This window comes from Podarcis muralis, chromosome 4, assembly GCF_964188315.1.
Source record: "Podarcis muralis chromosome 4, rPodMur119.hap1.1, whole genome shotgun sequence".
In the NCBI taxonomy this organism is placed as follows: Eukaryota; Metazoa; Chordata; class Lepidosauria; order Squamata; family Lacertidae; genus Podarcis; species Podarcis muralis.
Window position 1 is genome coordinate 10,688,326 of NC_135658.1, and position 24,926 is coordinate 10,713,251.

Sequence of the window (24,926 nt, forward strand, 5' to 3'; positions counted from 1 at the left end):
GCATAGATAGATAGATAGATAGATAGATAGATGATAGATAGATAGATAGATAGATAGATAGATGATAGATAGATAGATAGATAGATAGATAGATAGATAGATAGATAGATAGATAGATGATAGATATAGATAGATAGATGATAGATAGATAGATGATAGATAGATAGATAGATAGATAGATAGATAGATAGATGATAGATAGATGATAGATAGATGATAGATAAATAGATAGATAGATGATAGGTGTGTGTGTGTGTGTGTGTGTGTGTGTGTGTGTGTGTGTGTATTTAAATACACATATTACTGGGAAGTAACCTTAAAAATGGGAAGGGATTGCTATAAAATGCATATATTTTTAGAAACTTACACTAAAATTCATGAGGACTTTAAAAATAAAAACCTTAAACTGATGCAGAAATGTGGAGAAGTGTAGATTGGAAAAACTGGCCAATTTGTCCGTCTCTTAAAGCATCTTATACGCTATCCCACCTGGGATCTCCAAAGAGAGACTTCTGTGCCCTGTTCTTCTGCAACGTCTGTGGGGGGTTTTCAGGATTTGATCCTCCCAAGATAGCTTTCTCCAACCCGGTGCCCTCCAGATGCTCCTGAACTTTAACTCCCATCAGCCCCAGTCGGCACAGCGAATGGACAAGGGTATTGCATCTGGAGGTCCTCATGATCAAAGGAGATGGTGTTGGACTTTCGGAGGAAGAGAGAAGAACTAGCCCCGCTGTACATTGAGGAGGGCTGTGTGGATAGAGTCTCTTCCTTTAAATTCCTAGGAGTTTATCTCAGTGAAGACCTTACTTGGAAAATCAATACAACTCAGGTGGTTAAGAAAGCCCAACAGAGACTCCATCTTCTCAGAGTATTGCGAAAGAACGATGTCAATCAACATTTGATGATCTCCTTCTACCGGTCCACAATAGAAAGTGTCCTTTCATACTGCATCACGGTGTGGTATGCTAGTTTGACATCAACTGATAGGAAGTGCCTACAGAGGGTGGTGAATACAGCACAAGATATTATGGGCTGTCCCGTGAATCCGCTGGATGAAATAGCGGGAGAACGTTGCCTCAGGAGAGTGAGGAAAATTCTCAGGGATGATTCACACCCAGGCCGGCACTTTCTTGATCTCCTGCCCTCGGGCAGAAGATATAGAAGCATGACTAGTCGCACCAACAGGGTAAAGAACAGCTTCTATCCGTGGGCTGTTAGGCTGCTGAATGAAAAGATAACAAGAGGGCAACTGACTTTCGGGTTTGGTGGGTGTGCGTCAGTAAACGAGGGGAATTAAGACTAAGAGAGCTGAGTAGGGGGTGCTTGTGTAATCTCACTGTATACAAGTTGTAAAGGTAAAGGGACACCTGACCATTAGGTCCAGTCGTGGACGACTCTGGGGTTGTGACGCTCATCTCGCTTTATTGGCCAAGGGAGCCGGCGTACAGCTTCTGGGTCATGTGGCCAGCATGACTAAGCCGCTTCGGGCAAACCTGAGCAGCGCACAGATACGCCGTTTACCTTCCCGCCAGAGCGGTACCTATTTATCTACTTGTACTTGACGTGCTTTCGAACTGCTAGGTTGGCAGGAGCAGGGACTGAGCAACGGGAGCTCACCCCATCGCGGGGATTCGAACTGCCGACCTTCTGATCAGCAAGCCCTAGGCTCTGTGGTTTAACCCACAGCGCCACCCACTTCAAGTGACAATAAAGTATTTCGATGATGCAGAAGGCTGAGCCAAGAGATGCTCTGCCCACTGTTTCCACCTGTACACAAGCCTGTCTGCAAGAAGCACTTCTCCTTAGCTCTTGCAAATGGATTCTGTCTGTGGGGGAACTTGAGAGTTATGATCCAAACTTACCGCTTTTCCTCTGGCAGGGATGAAATTTATTGCCAGATCTGCAAACAGCTGACCCAGAACCCTTCCAAAAGCAGCCATGCCCGAGGGTGGATCCTCGTCTCCTTATGCGTGGGCTGCTTCGCCCCTTCAGAAAAGTTTGTCAAGGTAATGTTGGATCTTGGTTGGAATTGTTGTTCTACCAGAGAAGAATGGCAGGTGAAGTTGATGGACTATGCTGAAATTGCTAAAACGACCGGAAGAATCAGAAATCAGGAAGACCAAAATTTTAACAAGGAATGGGGGTGGAATTTATAACTTATCTTTGTAAGACCGTTATAAACAGTTAAAATCGTTAGCAGGATTGGAATATCACTTGTAGTTTATTGGTGAATTCTGGATACAACGGAGAGGTATAAGATTTGCAGGAGGAAATGATTAATCATAGGACCCACAAAGGGGATTATGGAAGTCCAGGAGATCCCTTGGAATCTTGTTTTTATTATTTATGTTTGATGTATGACTGTAAATTTTTAATCTGAAAAACCAAATAAATGAAATTCAAGAATACTTTAAAAAAAAAAAGGAGTTGTGAAACTGGGAAAGTCCGCTTCTCACATTAGGTTTGCAGGAACGTGTTGGCGCTTTAAACTTTTTCTAAAATTGCTATGATGCAAAGCCACCTCCCTGTTTTATTTATTTATTTTGAGGGATGGAGGGATGTTTTGAATGGTTGTAATACTTAACTATCCTTACTGGGGAATCTTTTGTGGGGGGAGTTGTAACTTCTTTCTTGATTTTTTAATTCGTATTTAAGTAGGAGGACTGGTTGTTCTGCACATTTCGCCTACGGTCAGAACCACATATTTGCAACCATTCCAAAAATAAAAATAAAAATTGGGGGGTGCAGGCAGGAATCAAATGTTGGCCAGGAAATCGGAAGCATGAAATTAAAAAAATCTAATATTTAAAAACATGGTGCTGCCAACTGTGTTTCTGAATGTTTGAAAGCCATGTGGAAGTTCTCGTTGCCGTCTTTTGTCTTGGCGTGCAGTATTTAAGGAACTTCATCAATGGAGGGCCACCAGGTTATGCTCCATATTGTGAAGAGAGACTCAGGAGGACATTTGCCAATGGGACAAGAACTCAGCCGCCAAGCTGGCTAGAACTTCAGGTAAAACGTGCTTGATTTATGTCAGCCATATCGCAAGAGCCCAATATAATCTGTAAGGCGATGTTTTCCTCCGTGAACACAAAAGCACTCTTGAGGGGACAAACATCTGAAAGTTAATATTTCCATAACCTTTGTTGTTCTTTGGGGCCCCATCTGCATTATACATTTAAAGCAGTCTTGTACCACTTTAAACAGTCATTTGTTGTTGTTGTCGTTTAGTCGTGTCCGACTCTTCGTGACCCCCTGGACCAAAGCACGCCAGGCACTCCTGTCTTCCACTGCCTCCCGCAGTTTGGTCAAACTCATGCTGGTAGCTTCGACAACACTGTCCAACCATCTCGTCCTCTGTCGTCCCCTTCTCCTTGTGCCCTCCATCTTTCCCAACATCAGGGTCTTTTCCAGGGAGTCTTCTCTTCTCATGAGGTGGCCAAAGTATTGGAGCCTCAGCTTCAGGATCTGTCCTTCCAGTGAGCACTCAGGGCTGATTTCCTTCAGAATGGAGAGGTTAGATCTTCTTGCAGTCCATGGGACTCTCAAGAGTCTCCTCCAGCACCAGAATTCAAAAGCATCCATTCTTCGGCGATCAGCCTTCTTTATTGTCCAGCTCTCACTTCCATACATCACTACTGGGAAAACCATAGCTTTAACAATATGGACCTTTGTCGGCAAGGTGATGTCTCTTAAATAGTCGTAGCTTTCCCCAAAGAATCTTGGGAACTGTAGTTCGTTACGGCTTCCGGGAATCATCAACGCCACCATTATTATAATTTATAGACTCCCCTTCGTTTATCACAAGATCTCAGAGGGCAGTTCATAGAATACAAATACAAGAGAAAAACACAGTAACTGAAACAACAAAACTATAACCACCACCACCCCAAAAATACGTTTAAAAGGCCATAGAATATTCATCAGCCAATGGCCTGGTTGCAAAGGATTTTTTTCTCCTGGCACCTAAATATATATAATGAAGGCACCAGGCGAATCTCCCCTATTCCCGTCGCAGAGCTACAATTCCCGGATTGGTTTAACAATCTGAACTCTGGGAAAGAAACTCTGGGAATAGGGGTTTCCAAAGAACTCTCCGCACCCTTAACAAGCCACAGTTCCCAGGAATTTCTTTTGGAGTGATGCCATGACTGTTTAAAGTGGTACGATGCTGCCTTGAGCGTGTGGTGCCTATGGGGTCTTATTTTAATCCTGTTTTTTATTTCAGTGGACGCTCGGGTTGCGAACGTGATCTGTGCGAGAGGCACGTTCACAACCCACAGCATTCGCAACCCACAGTGCCGCGTCTGCACATGCGCAGGTTGCGATTCAGCACTTCTGTGCATGCGCAAAGCACGATTTAGCGCTTCTGCACATGCACGACTGCCGAAACCCGGAAGTAACCTGTTCCGGTACTTCCGGGTTTCAGTGTGTCTGTAACCCGAAAAAACGCAACCTGAAGCATCTGTAACCCGAGGTATGACTGTATTATTATTGAATTTATATACAGTGGTACCTCGGGTTAAGAACTTAATTCGTTCTGGAGGTCCGTTCTTAACCTGAAACTGTTCTTAAGCTGAGGTATCACTTTAGCTAATGGGGCCTCCCGCTGCCACCGCCACGCAATTTCTCTTCACATCCTGAAGCAAAGTTCTTAACCCGAGGTACTATTTCTGAGTCAGCGGAGTCTGTAACCTGAAGGGTCTGTAACTTAAGGTACCACTGTACCGCCCTATACCCGGAGGTCTCAGGGCAGTTCACAGAATAAAATCAAGATATAAAACCACAAAATATTTAATAAAAATAAACAAAGCAACTCAATAGTGACCCCCCCAAAAAAAACACCATTTTAAAAGAGTATAGGATGTAAATCGTATCAACCAAAGGCCTGATTAAAAAGGAACATTTTTGCCTGGCGCCTCAAAGTGGATAATGAAGGTGCCAGGCGAGCATCTGTGGGGAGAGCATTCCAGAGACAGGGAGCCACTGCAGAGAAGGCCCCGTTCTTGTGTTACCACCCTCCGGACCTCTAGAGGAGGAGGCACGCGAAGAAGGGCCTCAGAAGGTGATCACAGGGTCCGGGTAGGTTCATATGGGAAGAGGCGGCCCTTGAGGTATTGCGTAGAACATTAAATATTTGCTACAATACCAAGCACGGGAGGAGATTTTCCAGGAGGTCCTACATTGGGATGAAAATCTGAAACCTGCAATCTACAGTTGTCTTAGATTTTTATTATTATTATTTTTAAAAAATTAATGGCTTTCCTTCCTTCTGCTAGGCAACCAAATCTAAGAAGCCCATTATGCTGCCCGTGACGTTCATGGATGGGACGACCAAGACCTTGTTGACAGACTCTGCGACAACAGCCAAAGAGCTCTGCAACTCTTTGGCGGACAAGATAAGCCTGAAGGACCACTTTGGATTCTCGCTTTACATTGCTCTGTTCGACAAGGTAGGCCACAGGTCTAGGGGAAACTAGGTGTGCTTTCAATATGCTGCTTTCAAAACCCATCTTAGAAGGAATGTGGCATTCATGGAGTTAGGTCCCCAGTCTCCGGCATACAACACAAACCGTTTGTTCTTGTTTACAGAGATGAGGGAGAAATCCACTTCACATTTAAAGGTGGACCTGCATAATTTGCAAATTTCCAAAGCAGTACAAGAACCGAAACACAGCCAGCCTTTGAAATTTGCACTTCTCTGAATTTTGCAATGCGGGTCTCCTACATTTTCTCCTAATAGGTGATAAAAATGCACGTGCTAGGGTGAAGTGTTCATGACAATGCATGATTTATGATTTTATGCATGTTTTACCCTAGTATATGCATTTTTGTACACGTTACTTGGCACATACAAAATGTGTATGCACACACACACAAAATTACAATCAGGAAAAAGATTATAAAAAAAATTCCATCCACTATCATAGCAGAAAGAAAACCCAATTCACAACTTTAAATTTAGAAAAATAATTAATATGGTATGATATCTTCACTAAATTTCTTGCTTGAGAAGGAAATAAACCTATTTTCTTACAATTTTTTTAAACTTCGTTGCTATTTTTGTGATTTTTTTAAAGCAACTTTTCATTGCTTTTATGTAAGACTCATGTTGAAGAAGATTCATAAGATAACTGCTGTTACTACTACCGCTACAATGACGTTACATTTTGACACCTGAGGCAAATCACAAAATGGTGCCCCCCTCCTAGAGAAGGGTGTGAGTGAATATCTATTTGAGGAACAAGTGGGGGATAAAGAACTACATTGGGATCTGCCGCCCCTGTGGAACCTGCCACCCGAGGCGGTTGCCTCATGTTGCCTCATGCGTGGGCCGGCCCTGCCTAGGCCCAAACTGTAAAGGACTCCATAGACAAACCACAGACAGTGATGGATTTATGTATAAGCTAAACAATCTATAGCTTAGGGCCCCACTCTCTTGGGGGACCCCAAAAAAACTAAAGGGAAAAAACTGGATGTACATTTCCAAAATATAAGATAAAAAACAAATAAAATAAAACCTACACACAGCAACAGTGTTTTATGATGTAAGTCATGGGCCCCGCCTGCTCCCTAAAAGATCACTGGTTTGCTCCTTTCTATATATAGGGTGCCTACATTCTTCTGTTTATAATTATTAGTAGTTTTCATCATATATTTACACCTATTGTTACTTCATGTTATAGCAAGTTTCTGAGTCTTTGCAAATTGTGTTTCTAAAGGAACTTTTGTTATTGCCAATTGCCAATGCGTTTGCATTATTCAGTTTGTTACGAATAAAAAATAATTTTAAGTTAGAGCTTAATAATTATTTCACTGTTAATAGACTTCTAAATTGTATTTCAGTTCAGTGATTACTTTGATAAAATACATATTTTGTTACGTGCAAATGGCTTGAGATACCTATGAGGTCCATAAATTACCATATAGTGTTTATTCAACACAAAAAAACAGTGACAATTTGTTGTTGACAAAGGACAGCTGGACATATAAAGGGCCCCATTACCTTCAGTAGCTTAGGGCCTCATCAAACCTAAATCCAGGCCTGCCCACACAGCAACAAGGATGCACTGAAGACCAGGATTCCTCCCCATGGGAACCCCGTTTTTTAAAAATTTTAAATTTTTAAATTTTTACATTTTTACATTTTTAAATATTTTTAAATTTTTAAATTTTTACATTTTTAAATTTTTTAAAAAGCCAGGCAGTGCCCGCGGGCCTCAAACCGCTGGAAGTGATTAAGGCAGCCTTTCTCAACTAGTGGGTCCCCAGATGCTGAACTACAACTCCCATCACCCCTAGCTAGCAAGGCCAGAGCTCAGGGATGATGGGAGTTGTAGTCCAACAACATCTGGGGACCCACAGGTTGAGAACCACTGGATTAGGGGATAAAAGCAATGCTTTTGGTAGGTGGAACCACTGGGCTGGGCTGGCTCGAACCCCGTTTTTTTAGGGCCTCACAACCACTTATTGCAAGGGGAGGGCGCCCAATGTTTACCTGTTTTCCTCTCCCCTTTCCAGGTCTCCTCCCTCGGCAGCGGCAGCGACCACGTCATGGATGCCGTATCTCAGTGCGAGCAGTACGCCAAAGAGCAGGGGGCTCAGGAACGCAACGCCCCCTGGAGACTCTTCTTCAGGAAGGAGATCTTCACACCCTGGCACAACCCCAACGAGGACAACGTGGCGACGAACCTCATCTATCAACAGATCGTGAGAGGGGTGAAGTTTGGGGAATACCGCTGCGATAAGGTAAGTCACCGGGCGCATTTCCCCCCCATAAAAACCGGGGCTGAGATGAATTATTAGGACGAATTTTGGACGGACGTTGGCATCCCTTGTGAAAAAGTGTATTCCGTCTGCTGGTTTTTGATGGGGCTGTCAACAGAGTTTGCTCATTCTGACAGCAGACGGACTTCATACAGCGACTGCATAGAATCTTCAGGGGTTGGCAAGGTTTACTTGCCATGGGCCGGATCACTCACATGGAGATCGTCTGTGGGCCGGACTGGCACAGCGCGATGCCGGAAATCGCTTCTGCGCATGCCCAGACGCCAAAAATCACACTTGCACAGATGCGATTTCTGGTATCTGTGCATGCGCAGAGGCGATTTCCAGTATCTGTGCATGCGCAGACGCAATTTCCGGTATCTGTGCGTGCGCAGATGCGATTTCCGGTATCTGCGTGTGCGCAGATGCGATTTCTGGCGCCGCTCAGTGAGTCCCCGCACCGCGCTGCGCTGGTTTAGTACAGCGCGTGGGGGACTCACCGAGCGAGCAGCTCAGTTTGGGAGCAGTTCGTGGGCCGGTAAAACGGCCTTCGTGGGCCGCATCTGGCCCATGGACCGCATGTTGCTGACCCCTGGCATAGATGAATCTGATTGGCTGTGGTCCTACAAGTTTAATAATGATAATGATAATGATAACAACAACAACAACAACAACAACAACAACAACATTTGTACCCCATCCATCTTACTGGGTTGCCCAAGCCACTCTGGGCAGCTTCCAGCATATACAGTACAAAAACATTTAGAGTGAAAACTTCAAGAAAGCTTTCCCCTTGCTCTAAATTTATCACATAAACAAATCATGGCACATTTGCAATGTTCTGATTTTATTTTGAACATTTTATCCCACTTTTCTAATGGGACCGGAAGGAAGGAAATGGAAAGAAAAGTTTTTAAGTGTGAAATTTTGCTCCAGTCCATAATGCATTTATTTTTATTTATTGCATTTATATCCCATGTTTTCTGCTAAGGAGATGAAGGTGGTGTACATTGTTCTCCCCCAACAAAAGGTAAGTTTGGTATTGTTCACAATACCAAGAGATGCTAGTGACGTTGTAGATGGATGTTAATGAAGTTGTAGACTGGGTGCTGGCATTTTGCACCTGTTTCGCCCTCTCCCAAGGTAGTTTTCCGGGCTTCTTCAGTGACCTTAGCCTTTTTTCCTTCTTTTTTAAAAAATACTATTTCTAGGCAAATCAGTCTCTTAAGCTTAATCCGTTCCGCGAGTCTCTTCGTCTTGCGGTTTTTTCGTCTTGCGAAGCACGGCTATTAGCGGCTTAGCGGCTATTAGCGGCTTAGTGGCTATTAACGGCTTAGCGGCTTTAAGAAAAAGGAAACAAACTTGCAAGAACTCGCAAGACGTTTCGTCTTGCGAAGCAAGCCCATAGGGAAATTCGTCTTGCGGAACGACTCAAAAAACGGAAAACCCTTTCGTCTAGCGAGTTTTTTGTCTTGCGAGGGATTCGTCTTGCGGGGCACCACTGTATTCTCTATGAAACTGAATATCAACATACGTATCGAGGCTTTGAGATTGGACCACTTCATCCATCTACAACTTCACAAGCATCTTTTGGTATTGTGAACAACACCGGACTTACCTTTTGTTGGTATCTTCATGAACTTACCTAAAAAGATAAAGAAAACAAAAGACTGAGCTAAACATTTGAAAAATCCATTGAAACCAGACATTATAAGTTCATCTTAGGCTGGGTAGTTCGTAAGTCTCTGTGGCTTTGCACAAGGTTTTCTATTTTTCTCAGAAGAGCGATAAAGAATGAACACTTATTTTGGTAATTATTGTGTGTATATAAGCCGGACTAGGTCCAGCAGGATCTTCTTATGTTCTGGTACTGCAGGAAGAACAGCTTCCTTTTTCCTTTTTCCAATTGTCTTTCCTGTGTTTTCCTGTTCCGGAACCCCTTTCCCCACAGGAAGAAGACCTGGCAGAGCTGGCTTCCCAGCAGTATTACGTGGATTACGGGTCGGAAATGGTCTTGGAGCGGCTCCTGAACCTGATCCCCTCCTACATCCCCGACAGAGAGATCACGCCTTCGAAAACCATCGAGAAGTGGGCCCAGTTCATCATAGCTGCCCACAAAAAGGCAAGGAGCTGAGCGCTCCTCTTGCGCCAAGGCTGCCGGAGTTTAGGAAAAAGCATTCATTTTAAGTGGCGGCATCCTAATTTGAAATTTGCATCCATCCTTTATATGAACAGAAAACTCCTTCTCCTGGCCTGCTGTGCACCCCTATTGCTGTCTCCCAGCACCCTTAACAAACTAGAACTCCCAGGATTTGGGAGGGGGGCATATGCACCAAGTTAAGGGATGTAGGTGGCGCTGTGGGTTAAATTACTGTGCCGTTTGGACTTGCCGATCGGAAGACCGGCAGTTCGAATCCCCACAACGGAGTGAGCTCCCGTTGCTCGGTCCCTGCTCCTGCCAACCTAGCAGTTCGAAAGCACACCAATGCAAGTAGATAAATAGGTATCACTGCAGCAGGAAGGTAAACGGCGTTTCTGTGCGCTGCTATGGCTTTGCCAGAGTGGGCTCCCTAAGGCGGTTGGATGGCGACTGGTACGCCTCCTTCCTTTGGACCACATCAGTGAGGTCGAGAGGGAGGTCTAGTTGTTTGGGCAGCCCAGGACCTCCAGACACACTGCCCAGGCTTGCACCCCGGGGAGCCCACTTCAGTGCTGCTAATTCGGGAGGCAGCAGTTACAAGTTCCTGATCTCTACAGCCACAGCAGGTGCTGTGATTTTCCAGTGGTTTGACTTCATTCCCAGAGGTGCATTCCATTGTCTCTTGAGACAGACGTGTGCGAACAACAACTCTATCTATCTATCATCTATCTATCTATCTAGGTTGGGGAGCATGCAGCAACCCAGTTGTTGTTTAACTACAGCTCCCATCAGAACCAGCCAGAATAATCAATGGTCAGGGATGATGGGAATTGTAGTCCAGCAACAGCTGAAGAGCCACTGGTTCCCCATTCCTGGTATATAGGATTGTGATCTAAGTACAGTGGGACCTCTACTTGCGTTCACCTCCGGTTGCGTATCCTTCGGGATACGTACGCGGCAAACCCGGAAGTATTTTCCCGGGTTTCGCTGTGTGTGCATGCGCAGAAGTGCTCTGCCACGCCATGCGCATGTGCAGAAGGGGTCCCTCCAGTTGCAGAAACCTCGGGATCCGACCGGAGCTCTGGAACGGATCCCGTCCACAACCGGAGGTACCACTGTATCTTTGTAGTGGGACAAGACTACAACTGTTGAATGTATTTTTTAGATTTCTCAGGGCTGCTTGATCCACCCAAAACCCTGCAAGATGTTCACTGAGGTTTATCAACTTGGTGTTTTTCTTCCTCCTTCCTACAGGGAATCTATACCCAGAAGCGAACGGATCCCAAGAAAGTCAAGGAAGACGTGGTGGATTTTGCCCGCTTCAAGTGGCCTTTGCTGTTCTCCAGATTCTACGAAGCTTTCAAGTTCTCAGGTAACCCCAAGAAACTTGACCTCATGGTAGGCTGCACTGCTCATAACTATAGGCGTTGGTGGTGAAAAATGGCAATCTATCGGCAAGCTCACTTCTTAAGTTTTAGTTACCGTTCTTTTATAAGGACTGTAGCCTTATTAGACTTTACTGACTGGTGGGGTCTGCGTTGCTCCCGGGAGGGAGAAAGGAAGTCAAATGACACCGAGGTTGTTTCAGAGAAAGAGTTTATTCTGCTCTCCGGATAGCAGAAGGCACTTGCGTGGTCAGTCCACGGCAAGTCCGAAGAAATGAGAAATTTCATGCAGTATATATATCCTCCAGGCACCCTCTCCCCCCTTCCTCAGGAATCCAACCACGTCAGCTCATGCACGCAAGTTGACATCCATGACCATAAACAGATATTCCTGTTCCGGTACTCTTGACCATAAAAGGTTGTTCCTGTTCCTATACTCTTATCTTGGGGCAGGAGGTCACCAACTCTGGGAACACTCCTGGCACCATTCCCAGGTCTCTTGTCAGACTTGACAAGGTCTGTGCATCTTTTTGTGGTCAGGATGTAAGATAAGACCCAGATGTGCCATCCCTGCTCCACTCGGAACTGACAAGGCCATCCATTGCCGTCACGGACTGATAAAGGAGAGGGCTTTGAGCACTTGTTTATACAGCTGGCTTTCTCTTTATACATTGACTCAAAAGCTCAAGTTAATGCATTTTAGAAATGCTCCCTTGGAGGAGGAAAAATGAGGATTTTGGGTCCCATTTCAGACTGACTGCACAGAAACCCATTCCATCCCCCTTCATTACCAGCTGGGAACAGTTCAAGGAGGCTGGTGAAACAGATGCTATTCGGTAATCACTGGGCAACAGTCAGAGGCAGCTGCTCTCTTAAAATTCCTGATGGAATAGCCCCGCTTCCTTCTCTGTTCTGAAGCCTGATGGAGTCTCATCTTATTGCATAACTTTTCAAACCCAGGTCCCAGCCTTCCCAAAAACGATGTCATTGTAGCTGTGAACTGGACAGGAGTTTACTTTGTGGATGAACAAGAGCAGGTCCTTCTGGAACTTTCCTTCCCAGAGATCACCGCTGTCTCCAGCAGCAGGTAAGGTAGCAAAATGCTAACTAATCAGTAAGTCCGTTTGCACGCAGCCAAGCAATGTGCTGAAGTGTTCAGTCCTCTGGTCTTTGGGGAAAGTGGTAACCCTCTGTAACATGCCCCATCCCCAATCTCAAAGACTCATTTCAGCCACTTTCTCTGTGGAAGCAAAGGGACAGGAAAAGGTCTCTATGACCCTTTCCTCTTCAACAGGTATGCTGATACAGGTATGGGTTGGGACGCAGGTGGCGCTGTGGTCTAAACTACTGAGCCTCTTGGGCTTGCCGATCAGAAGGTTGGGGGTTCGAATCCCTGCAATGGGGTGAGCTCCCATTGCTCTCTCTCAGCTCCTGCCAACCTAGTAGTTTGAAAGCACAGCAGTGCAAGTAGATAAATAGGTACCACTGCGGCGGGAAGGTAAACGGCGTTTCCGTGCGCTCTGGTTTCCGTCACGGTGTCCTGTTGAGCCAGAAGCGGTTTAGTCATGCTGTCCATATGACCCAGAAAGCTGTCTGTGGACAAACGCCAGCTCCCTCGGCCTGAAAGCGAGATGAGCGCTGCACCCCATAGTCGCGTTTGACTGGACTTATCCGTCCAGGGGTCCTTTACCTTTATCCTTTTTACCTTTTATGGGTAAGGGTATGTCCAAAGGCATGGTGTCCATAAAATGTATATATTGGCAAAAGGGGCCCTCAGGCAGGAGATATAGAAGCATGGTAAGCCACACCAAGAGGTTAAAGAATAGTTTCTACCCTTGGGCCGTGAGGCTGCTGAATGGAAGACAGCAACATTGCAGCTGACGTTCAGGGTTGGTGGTCATACGACAGCACACAGAGTGTAACAAGGACTGAGAGATTGGGGGAGGCTCGTTTAATCTCACTGGTACAGTGGTACTGTGACAATAAAGTATTTCTATTCTAGAGGTGGGAAGCTTCAGGGACAGAGCTTCACCTTGGCCACGATCAAGGGAGACGAATACACCTTCACGTCCAACAATGCAGAGGATATCCGAGGTCTGGTGGTCATATTCCTGGAAGGGCTGAGGAAGAGGTCGAAGTTTGTGGTCACGCTCCAGGACAACCCAAATCCTAGTAAGGAAACTGAGCTGAACAAAATGTACCTAGGGAAATATCAGGGTTCAATCCTTCAAACACTATCAAGGGGGATGATATTGTCTGGGTCACTTTTCGTAGTGGACTGATCTGAACGGATACCCCTGAGCTTGCTTGTGAATTAGAACACAGTTCCGTTGGTTAATAATAATAATAATAATAATAATAATAATAATAATAATAATTTATTATTTATACCCCGCCCATCTGGCTGAGCCACTCTGAGCGGCTTCCAATCAAGTGTTAAAAACAATACACCATTAAATATTAAAAACTTCCCTAAACAGGGCTGCCGTCAGATGTCTTTTAAAGAGAAGATAGCTGCTTATTTCCTTCACATCTGAAGGGAAGGCGTTCCACAGGGCAGGCGCCACTACCGAGAAGGCCCTCTGTCTGGTTCCCTGTAACCTCGCTTCTCGCAATGAGGGAACCACCAGAAGGCCCTCGGCACTGGATCTCAGTGTCTGGGCTGAACGATGGGGGTGGAGACGCTCCTTCAGGTCTACTGGACCGAGGCCGTTTAGGGCTTTCAAGGTCAGCACCAACACTTTGAATTGTGCTTGGTAACGTACTGGGAGCCAATACAGATCTCTCAGGACCGGTGTTATGTGGTCCTGGCGGCCGCTCCCAGTCACCAGTCTAGCTGCTGCATTCTGGATTAATTGCAGTTTCTGGGTCACCTTCAAAGGTAGCCCCACGTAGAGCACAATGCAGTAGTCCAAGCGGGAGATAACTAGTTTACACACTTTTCTGGATTTTGCAATGTATTTCCGCTGAGCCAAAGGGGGCATGTAAACAACATCTAAAAGATCTGTACACAGATGCAAATTTTGAAAAGTGTGTATTTTATGTAAAGGGTGCATTTTCTAAATTAAAAGCGCACCAAAAAAATTGTGTTTGGCCTGTGTGTGTACCCTAGAACAGCCTTCGCCAAGCTTGCGCCCTCCAGTTGTTGTCGGACGACAGGCCCCACTGGGCAATGTCTTACCTGGGATACCCGGATTGGAGGGGATTGGACTGGATGAATAACTAAGATGAACGGCTGTTTCTGTCTCCCACAGCGGGTGAAGAATCGGGGTTCCTCAGCTTCCTCAAAGGAGACTTGATCATTCTGGATCAGGACACAGGAGAGAACGTGATGAATTCCGGCTGGGCTAATGGGATCAATGAGAGGACGAAACAGAAAGGGGACTTCCCGACAGATTCTGTTTACGTCCTGCCCACGGTCACCATGCCTCCTATGGAGATTGTGGTAAGCTGCAGGAACGGTGGTTAAAAACAGCAATCACAGTTGCCATTCTTCTTTAGCCGGCAACTTAAACTGATAGAATATGTGCAGCTTGCGGATATAACATATAGAATAAGAGAAAAGAAGAACATACGTTTAGAGAAGATTGGGAAATGTTTATTGAATATATGGGGGAACATTGGGTACACTTGAAAACATTGGCAGCATTAAGATAAATTCAACAGTGTAAGTAAGTATTGATGGATTTAATAATGGAATACGGAATGGGTTAGTTTATGTAAAATATGCAGGGATTTATGTTATTGCAAAATGAACCATGGAAAGAGAAGAAGTGAAGTCATTGATATTTTAAGGTTGTTTAAATGAGTAAAACAGAATACACACACACACAGCAATCACACACATGTTGTTTTGTGAAGAAATAAAAGTAGTATTTACTTACATAACCCAGTCTCCAAGCAGCAATTAAAGTAGCAAAAGGAAGGCAGGTTTAGAACTACTATCTAAGTTACAAAAGTACAAAATGTAAGTTCAAAAGTGGTGTCTGAGCTGCAGACATACATATGTCGTCAGCTTGGAAAAACATTTTGATTCTATACTATGCTGAAAGGTTTAACTGTTTCTTTGGTTGATTGTCCTTGAATCTTCCTGCCACACTTTCCATTCTCTCCTGCCATACCGGTGTGGCATGCTGCTCCTTTGAGAGCCACTGCTCTATGCCATCTTAATGCCATTTCATTGTTGTTCTGTGCCATAATTAACGGTGGACGTTTCTTCACACCCCAGGCCTTGGTTACCATGACACCAGACCAGAGGCAGGATGTCATAAGGACAGCCCAGCTGGTGATGTCGGACAGCGAAGAAAGAATGAAGCCATATACCCTGGAAGAATTCTCCTATGATTATTTTAGGTAAGCGTTTGAAAAAGAGTCTGCCGGTCTCTTGAAATTGCAGCTGGATCCCTTTCTGTGCTGGAGAAAAGCAGGCAGGGAGAAGTTTTCCTTTGTCTCTCACGATGCTAGAACCCGTTTGAACCCAATGAAGATGAATTTTGGAAGATTTAGGACATGGGCAGGTAAACTAAGGCCCGGGGGCCGGATCCGGCCCAATCGCCTTCTCAATCCGGCCCGCGGACGGTCCGGGAATCAGCATGTTTTTACATGAGTAGAATGTGTGCTTTTCTTTAAAATGCATCTCTGGGTTATTTGTGGGGCATAGGAATTTTGTTCATTCCCCCCCCCAAAAAAATATAGTCTGGCCCCCCCCACAAGGCCTGAGGGACAGTGGACCGGCCCCTTGCTGAAAAAGTTTGCTGACCCCCGATTTAGGACATGCAAAGGAAAGTTTATCACACAGCACGTATATGGAATTAGTTTCCACCAGAGACAGAGACAGAGGATTGGACAAATCTATAGAGGAGAAGTCAGTGTCTTCTAGTCATTCCTCCTCCATTGTCGGAGTCAGTATTTGCCTGATGGTTTGCCTGTTAATTGTGTGTGTTGTGGGGTGTGCTGTTTTTCTAAAAAATGTTAGTTTCATTTGTTGTTCTAAACTGGATGCTTCTAACTGAGGCAGAAAGTTGGAGTTTCATCTCACTTCCTCTAGCAGCAAGCTCAGGCAGTGGGACAGAAATGGAGTCCCTACGGCAGCCGTCCTACTTAGGTAGGAAGAGATACTGCAACATTTTGTTGCAGGCGCCACTTATAATGCATTGCAATGCAACGTAATATTGTTACATAAAAGGACAAGGTGTTGTTGTGAGTTTATGGGTGTCAGACCTCTTTAATCTCCGGATCCAGCAAATGTTGACATCTTTTCAAGGCTTCTAACTTTTGGAATAGCCCGGCTAATCTCCTGGTGAGGTGTAAGGAGAACAAAGGAAGGGGGCTCTGTGGGAGATGGCAAATGGCCCTCCTTTAAGTCAGCAGAAAACGAGAAGGACCAAAGCAAAAAGGGAGCTGAGAGTTTTGGGGAGGGAGCACTGTGATGTGAACTGAAAGTTTTTTGTTGTTGTTTTTTTGAATTTGCATTTTATTTATTTGTTAACATTCTTACATTACATTGGTAAACGTCATCATATTACATTTCAGGACTTACTATAATGTAATTTCCAACACGTATACAAAGATTATATACAAATTTTATATACCTAGAAAGAAAAAGAAAAGGAAAAAAAGAAAGAACAAAGAGAAAAAACAAAAACAATTTTTTCCTCAAAATCATATACCCGTATTTTTCGCTCTATAAGACACACCAGACCACAAGACGCACCTAGTTTTTGGAGGAGGAAAACAAGAAGAAAAAAAAATCTGAATCTCAGAAGCCAGAACAGCAAGAGGGATCGCTGCGCAGTGAAAGCAGCAATCCCTCTTGCTGTTCTGGGTTCTGGGATAGCTGCGCAGCCTGCATTCGCTCCATAAGACACACATACATTTCCCCTTACTTTTTAGGAGGGAAAAAGTGAGTCTTATAAAACAAAAAATACGGTACATACCAACACACTAGACTTCCTGTCTTTCCTGTTGTATATTCTTTTTTTTACAAATGAGTGTACTCTTATTATTGTATATTTCTTTACATATTATCTGATACATTCCTCCATCAATATGTGCTCTTAGTCTTATTTCTCAACTCAGTCTCACTCCAACGTCAGTCAAATGCTAGCATAGATAGCGAACCTTTACTGTATTTTTGGACATATGTTTTATATCTATCCCACTCTTCCATAAATTTTTGTTTTGAATGGCCTCTCAGGGTATTTGTCAACTGCGCCATTTCAGCAAATTCCTGTAGCTTGTAATGCCAGTCCGTTATTGTCGGGACTTCTTCTTCCTTCCACCCCTTGGCCACCAAAGTCCGAGCTGCGGCCGTTGCATAGAAGAACACCTCCCTAAAGGCCTTTGGGATGTCCCTGCCAACAATGCTTAACAGAACTGGAAGTTAAAGCAGCAAGCAGGGGAGAGAGTCTCACTGCTTTGTCTTCTCCCCCACAGGCCTCCTCCCAAGCACACGCTCAGCAGAGTCATGATCACCAAGAACCGAGGGAAAGACAAGATGTGGTCCTACACCCGAGAGCCCATCAAGCAGCCTTTGCTGAAGAAGGTCCTGGGAAGCGAGGAGCTCTCGCAAGAAGCTTGCATGGCCTTCATTGATATCCTTCCAAGTGCTGTGCCCCCGCTGAGTCAACAGGCATGAAAGAGGCCACAGAGGGAGAAGTGGGCAGCATTGGCCTTCCCTTTCCTGAAGTCGGCCACAATCCAGTGGTCTCGTTTTGCCTGTCTGGCGGAGTCTGAAAGACAAACTGGTGACAGGCTTTGGGGAATCGGCTCCCCCCGTAGCAGTAGATAATAATAATAATAATAATAATAATAATAATAATAATAATAATAATAATATTTGTACCCCGCCCATCTGGCTGGGTTTCCCCAGCCGCTCTGGGCGGCTTCCACAGAGACCAAAAATACACTAAAATGCCACACATTTGGGTGGCTCCTGTGGATTGGGTGGCTCCTGTGGACCAATCCGACTGCTGCATTCTGGAGCCTATTGTTCTAGGACCAATCAGACTGCTGCATTTTGGATCCTATTCAACTCAGTACATAACACCTCCTCAGCACGGTCCCTGAAATCTGGATATTTTTTGTTCCTTCCAAAATACCGTTCATTTGGCTCAAGCCAGTGAAATGTTAGGAAATGACATCCCACCAGCCCACCTCAAAGAGAACAAGTTCTGTTAGGGAAAGTCCCATGACCCTTGTTGTGTATTTTTCCCTCCATCTCTTCCTCCTCCTCCTCCTCCTCCTCCTCCTCCTTCCTTTTCCTCTTCTGGTTTAGTGGTGCGGAAATGGTATGATCACATTTCACACACACAGCCTTCCAGAAAGCCTCTGACATTTCACAAACTGATGTAAATTATCCAGCTCTAAGCCCCTTTTATGAAGGCAGCGTCAACAGACCAGTCTGTAATACCCAAATCACAAAACCTACAAAGGAGAGGCCTTGTGTCTTCTGTATACAGTGGAACCTCGGGCTACAGGTTACAGACGCTTCAGGTTACAGACTCCACTAACCCAGAAATAGTACCTCAGGTTAAGAACTTTGCTTCAGGACGAGAACAGAAATCACGTGGCGGCGGCAGCAGGAGGCCCCATTCGCTAAAGTAGTACCTCAGGTTAAGAACAGTTTCAGGTTAAGAACAGACCTCCAGAACGAATTAAGTTCTTAACCCGAGGTACCACTGTACTGCAAAAAAAAAACATAGAATGTGATCAAGTATTTCCTGCACCCCACAAACCTCACAACATCCAGGGCCGACGCTCCTGTGCAAGCCGCTTTGAAGAGCTCATCGTCCCAACAAAACAGGCCAAATTTGCCTCTTCTTTCAGTTCAAAAATCTTCCCATGTAATGGCCAAAAGGTGAATACCCTCTTTCCCTCAGACCCCCACCATCCCACACTGCTTTTGCCATTCAACCAAATGGTGTACACGGTCCATTTGACTTCCAAAGCGTTCGAAAACCAAAGCGCTGCTTCCGATTGGCTGCAGGAAGCTCCTGCAGCCAGTCGGAAGCTGTGGAAGCCCCGTCGGACATTCGGCTTCCAAAGATAGTTCGCAAACCGGAACAGTCACTTCCGGGTTTACGGCGTTCGGGAGCCAAAACGTTTGAGAACTAAGCTGTTCGAAAACCAAGGTACGACTATTGTTTCAAATTGATTTTTGAAGCCGTCTTGAATATTCGCAAGAAAAGCGGTGCAGAAATGCTACCTTATTATTACCTGCCTGTTCCGGTTGTTGTACCCTTAACCTTTCCTGTGCACCCATCCTGAAGTATATGGGCGACTACCCTTCGAAAAGAACCCGCTCGGTGAACGAGCTAACAGACCAAATATTTGAAGGCGCCTTGAAAGCCGAACCGCTCAAAGATGAGATTTACTCGCAAGTCCTGAAGCAGCTCACTGACAACCACATTAAGTAAGAGGTTCTGCGTCTCTGCACGGGAATAACGTTTGCAGTGGAACTTTCTGTGGACAGAGAAAGATTCACTGCCAGTGTGTAGCAGCTCTGCCCCACCTGAAAAGCCCTTACTACATTCCCATATTTGAATCAGCCAGGAATGTGCTTGCAGGTGCAAGTGGAATTTTGTGTGCAGTTCATTTTTCATTTCTTTCTTTGCTACAGATTTTTGTTGAGCTTTGATAAATCCTAAATATCAAATCAATTACATAATAATAATTGGCATAACCGAGGTGTTTTTAAAAAAATAAATAAACCATGCCCTATTATGGCAGGGGGATAAATGCAAATGAAGAACAAATACTGGGCAAGCAATCTTCAAGGATCGTAGAATTTAAGCACAAAAAAAAAAAAGCATTGTTTTATATTGCAGGTTCAGGAAACAGGGGTACAAAAAAGGGAGATCTGTTTGAACGACAACGGCGGAGACTGACTGTGTTCTTGGAGATTGGCACAGGTCACAAAATCAAACCTAACAGAAATAAGCTTCTCTGTTCTTTATTGATCTCCTGGTACTTTGTTAGTTTGAATGAACTTTTTCAGATCTGCGAAAAATACACAGTAACAAATACAATGTGCATAACAAAACTCGACTATAAACTTAGCCCCGGTGCTGTTTGTAAATGCGCAGAAAGAAGGGGAAACCCAGTAATGGAGAAGGTGTAGAAACAGCCGACAAAAACGTTTTATTAAGCTAAGGACCAAAAAAAGTTTAGGTATGATACCAGTACATAGCAGACGATGAAAATCTGGAGGAAGGACAGCTCCCTGTGGCTGCAGTACAAATTTGACAAATGAAAACCAAATAATGTTTTCGATTGATCGATTTAGATTTCTTTCTTGTTTAAAATTAGAAAACAAATGAGCTTTCAGTGTGTGTTTTCTTCACCACATTCTCTTGTTTTCTTGCGGGAAAGGTACAGCGAAGAGAGAGGCTGGGAGCTCCTTTGGCTTTGCACGGGCCTCTTCCCCCCCAGTAACGTTCTCCTGCCCCATGTCCAGCGGTTTGTTCAGTCTCGGAAGCATCACCTGCTTGCCACGGACTGCATTCAGAGGCTGCAGAAAGCACTCAGGTAAGCTGCTGGGAAGGGACTGTCAGCTCACGGGTGGAGCAGCTGTTTTGCACGCAGAAGGATCGGGACCGCAATACCCCAAGAGCTGCTTATCCCCTTACGAACCAGCCCAGACCCTGCGATCTTCTTTGGAGTTGTTTTCAACTACAGTCGTACCTTGGATCTCAAACACCTTGGCTCCCGAACAAATTGGTTCCTGAACGATCAAAACCTGGAAGTGAATGTTCCGGGTTTTGAATGTTCTTTTGGAAGCCGAACGATTGATGGGGCTTCCGCAGCTTCCGATTGGCTGCAGGAGCTTCCTGTCAGGAGCTCGTCCTACACTCGAGTAGGACCCTGGCAGAGACAAATGCCCGACTGGCATGTTCTCTCCCTCCTGGTCAACTGGTTGGGAGCTTCAAAAGCTTTCTTCAGCCCGAACATCACAGCGACTGATGCCAACAGACTTAGGGACTGATGCCACACACTTAGGGATCCGCAGAGTCTTCGCGGTTCGCGTGACAGAACTCAGCAACTCAGCTGAGCTTCCTTCAGACAGCAAAGAGAGAGAACAAAGGACAATAGTCCCACTTCATGGAACACACTAACACAAACATCCTGTCTCCGTCACTTCCCACATTGTGGAGTCAAAACATACACCGTTCATGTGATAGACAACAATCCCATGACTGCAACCACGGAGCAGGAATCTTAACACTTCCTTTCATTTCCAAACGTTTCGGAAGTCGAATGGACTTCCGGAACGGATTGCGTTCGACTTCCGAGGTACGACTATAGTTTGTTTTTATTGCTTTGTATTTCATCAGTGATGTTTTTAAATGTTGGGAGCTGCCTTGAACCCCAGCTTGAGAGAAAGTATATATTAAATACATTAAGTAATTTAAAATAAATAAATAAAGAGGTGCCCCCGAGCTGTTCTCTATAGCAAGTTTTTTGTTTCGTTTTTCAGGAACGGATCTCGGAAGTACCCGCCCCATCTGGTAGAAGTCGAGGCAATTCAGCACAAAACAACTCAGATTTTCCATAAAGTGTACTTCCCTGATGACACAGATGAGGTAAAAGGGGGGTGGGGAAGGAAAGGGGGGTGGGGGGAATTGGACAAAATAAGCAAGGTCACAGCCTGTGGAAAAGCTATAGTCTGTGGGTTGGGAACAGGGCTGTTGAGAGTATCTTTAGTCAAGGAAGATCCTGGGTTCAAGTTTCTACAGATGGGAAACAGGGACTGGGTGACCATTTTCTTGTTTTAATGGTATTGTTTTATTGAATATTTTAATGAGGGATGCTTATATTGCATTGTGGCAATGGGGGGCGGCTATTGGGTTGTCTTTGTTTTTACAGTGGTGCCTCGCAAGACGAAATTAATTCGTTCCGCGAGTTTTGTCGTCTTGCGATTTTTTTCGTCTTGCGAAGCACGGTGTCGGAAAAGTTTTGGAAAAGCTTCAAAAATCACCAAAGTCTTCAAAAACCTCAAAAAAGGCTACCAAACCGCGTGCTATGAGTTGCTCCTCGAAGTCAAGTCGCAGCTGTATTAACGGTGTTAAGAAAAAGGAAACAAACTTGCAAGACGTTTCCGTCTTGCGAAGCAAGCCCATAGGGAAAATCGTCTTGCGAAGCAGCTCAAAAAACAAAAAACCCTTTCGTCTTGCGAGTTTTCCGTCTTGCGAGGCATTCGTCTTGTGAGGTACCACTGTATTTTTATCATGTATTTCATGTTGTTGTTTTTTAATTGCAATTTTATATTGTGAACTACCCTGAGATCTACAGGTTTAAGGCTAACTACAAATGTAATAAAATAGTTATTTATTTACTTGTAATACTTTGCAAACCACTTAGAAGCCCATGTCATTTTCATTTATTCAATTTCCATACCGCCCTTCAGCCAAGGATCGCAGGGTGGTTTACGATATAAAAACACAGACCGTCATGAAAACGAAAACAATAACCCCCTCCACAGTACGATGTTGGCATTAAGCGATACATGAAATAAAGAAATAAGGTCTCAGGCCTTAAGCACCACAACCTTCTCAAGTTCCTGCTCCATTTTTTTGGCAGGCGTTTGAAGTGGAGTCGAGCACAAAAGCCAAGGACTTCTGCCAGAACATCTCCAACCGGCTGCTGCTTAAATCATCGGAGGGTTTCAGCCTCTTTGTCAAAATCTCTGACAAGGTGAGTGGACAACCAGGGCTTCATCTGGCGTTATATCAGAGGACTGTGTACAGCTTCCCCCGCTGGAATCATACAAATCCCCATTGCGCAACAACATTGTTGTTGTTGTTTAGTCGTGTCCGACTCTTTTTGACCCCATGGACCAGAGCACGCCAGGCACTCCTGCCTTCCACTGCCTCCCGCAGTTTGGTCAAACTCATGCTGGTAGCTTCGAGAACACTATCCAACCATCTCGTCCTCTGTCGTCCCCTTCTCCTTGTGCCCTCCATCTTTCCCAACATCAGGGTCTTTTCCAGGGAGTCTTCTCTTCTCATGAGGTGGGCAGAGTATTGGAGCCTCAGCTTCAGGATCTGTCCTTCCAGTGAGCACTCAGGGCTGATTTCCTTCAGAATGGTTTGATCTTCTTGCAGTCCATGGGACTCTCAAGAGTCTTCTCCAGCACCATAATTCAATAGAATCCATTCTTCGGCGATCAGCCTTCTTTATGGTCCAGCTCCCACTTCCATACATCACTACTGGGAAAACCATAGCTTTAACTATACGGGGATATTTCCACCGGAGAGCCAGCAGGTGACATTCCTTTCCCTTCCTCCAGGCTTAATTCAGGGGGCTGGTTGGGGCAAATGGGGCAGTTGAAAAGGTTGACCAAGAATATCCTTGCAGTTGGCCATCCATGAGCCCAAGGTATCACAGCATCCTTGGTGGCTGGCTACCCCTCCACTGTAGAAATGCTTTTTCCACGCAGGTTCACCAAAGCCCTAGCCTGAGCACCTTCCAAAACCAGCATAAATCAGCAGGTGCGAATCGTTTGGCAAGTGGAATCGCAGGCCGCTTTGCCGTTGGTTCATTGCCATGTTTTCTTCCAGGTCATCAGCGTACCTGAAGGGGACTTCTTCTTTGACTTTGTCAGGCACCTGACCGACTGGATCAAGAAAGCCAGACCACCAAAAGATGGTAAATACCTGTATAATTGCCTTTGCCCTTTCATTTGGAGAGCGCTTAATAGTAATAGCCTGACGGAAACATCAGTTTTCTTTTATTTATCCCATTTTTAAAAATATATGTACAGTGGTATCTCGGGTTACATACGCTTCAGGTTACATACGCTTCAGGTTACAGACTCCGCTAACCCAGAAATAGTGCTTCAGGTTAAGAACTTTGCTTCAGGATGAGAACAGAAATCGTGCTCCGGCGGCATGGCAGCAGCGGGAGGCCCCATTAGCTAAAGTGGTGCTTCAGGTTAAGAACAGTTTCAGGTTAAGTATGGACCTCCGGAACGAATTAAGTACTTAACCCGAGGTACCACTGTGTCTGCCATCTTTTCCTCAAAATGATGTGCATGGTTCTCCGATTTTATCTCCACAACAGTCCTGTGAGGTAGGTTAGGCTAAGAGTGAATGACTGGCCCAAGGTCTCCCATTGAGCAGCATGGCAGATTGGGATTCGAACCCTGGTCTCCCAGGTCATAGGCCAACACTCTAACCACTACACCACACTAACTCATGACTGCCTGCTCTTTTGAGGCTGGAACTAGAATCCTTCTCCCTGACGTACTAGTTTTCTACATACAAGGGTGTGTGTGTGTGTGTGTGTGTGTGTGTAAAAATGGAAGAGCATTTCTTCACCTCACTGTCCACCAATGGGAGAGAAATTCAGTTCAGGTCGCATTTAAAATTCAAACGTGCCTATTTTGCAATTCCCACAACAATTCACACATCATCACCATTATTGCTATTGTTATTGTAATTTGTATATTGCCCTCCACTCGCAGATCTCAGGGTGGTTTTCCAGATTTTTTAGTGCAATTCTACAGCCGAGTAACGTGAAGAAAAATGCAATGCATTGCAACAGAGCATGCACAAAAATGCATCACATTAGACAAAATGCAGTGCATTATATTTGTGGGAAACGCTTGCAAAAATGGGAATATTTGGCACAAC

The 24,926-nt window shown here is 44.9% G+C and overlaps 1 protein-coding gene across 5 annotated transcripts in view; it reads left to right on the forward strand.

Moving 5' to 3' along the window:
• MYO7A (myosin VIIA) overlaps positions 1-24,926 on the forward strand; it is a 171,620-nt gene that overhangs the window by 133,780 nt on the left and 12,914 nt on the right. For all 5 annotated transcript variants that reach the window (XM_077926921.1, XM_077926923.1, XM_077926920.1 and 2 more), the window contains 16 exons: positions 1,880-2,006; positions 2,893-3,012; positions 5,280-5,453; positions 7,522-7,749; positions 9,719-9,889; positions 11,162-11,279; positions 12,253-12,379; positions 13,295-13,464; positions 14,547-14,737; positions 15,521-15,645; positions 17,728-17,885; positions 19,552-19,705; positions 20,665-20,820; positions 21,770-21,875; positions 22,873-22,986; positions 23,853-23,940. In XM_077926921.1, coding sequence (XP_077783047.1) covers positions 1,880-2,006; positions 2,893-3,012; positions 5,280-5,453; positions 7,522-7,749; positions 9,719-9,889; positions 11,162-11,279; positions 12,253-12,379; positions 13,295-13,464; positions 14,547-14,737; positions 15,521-15,645; positions 17,728-17,885; positions 19,552-19,705; positions 20,665-20,820; positions 21,770-21,875; positions 22,873-22,986; positions 23,853-23,940 — 2,327 coding nt within the window. The remainder of the gene's footprint in view (positions 1-1,879; positions 2,007-2,892; positions 3,013-5,279; positions 5,454-7,521; positions 7,750-9,718; positions 9,890-11,161; positions 11,280-12,252; positions 12,380-13,294; positions 13,465-14,546; positions 14,738-15,520; positions 15,646-17,727; positions 17,886-19,551; positions 19,706-20,664; positions 20,821-21,769; positions 21,876-22,872; positions 22,987-23,852; positions 23,941-24,926) is intronic.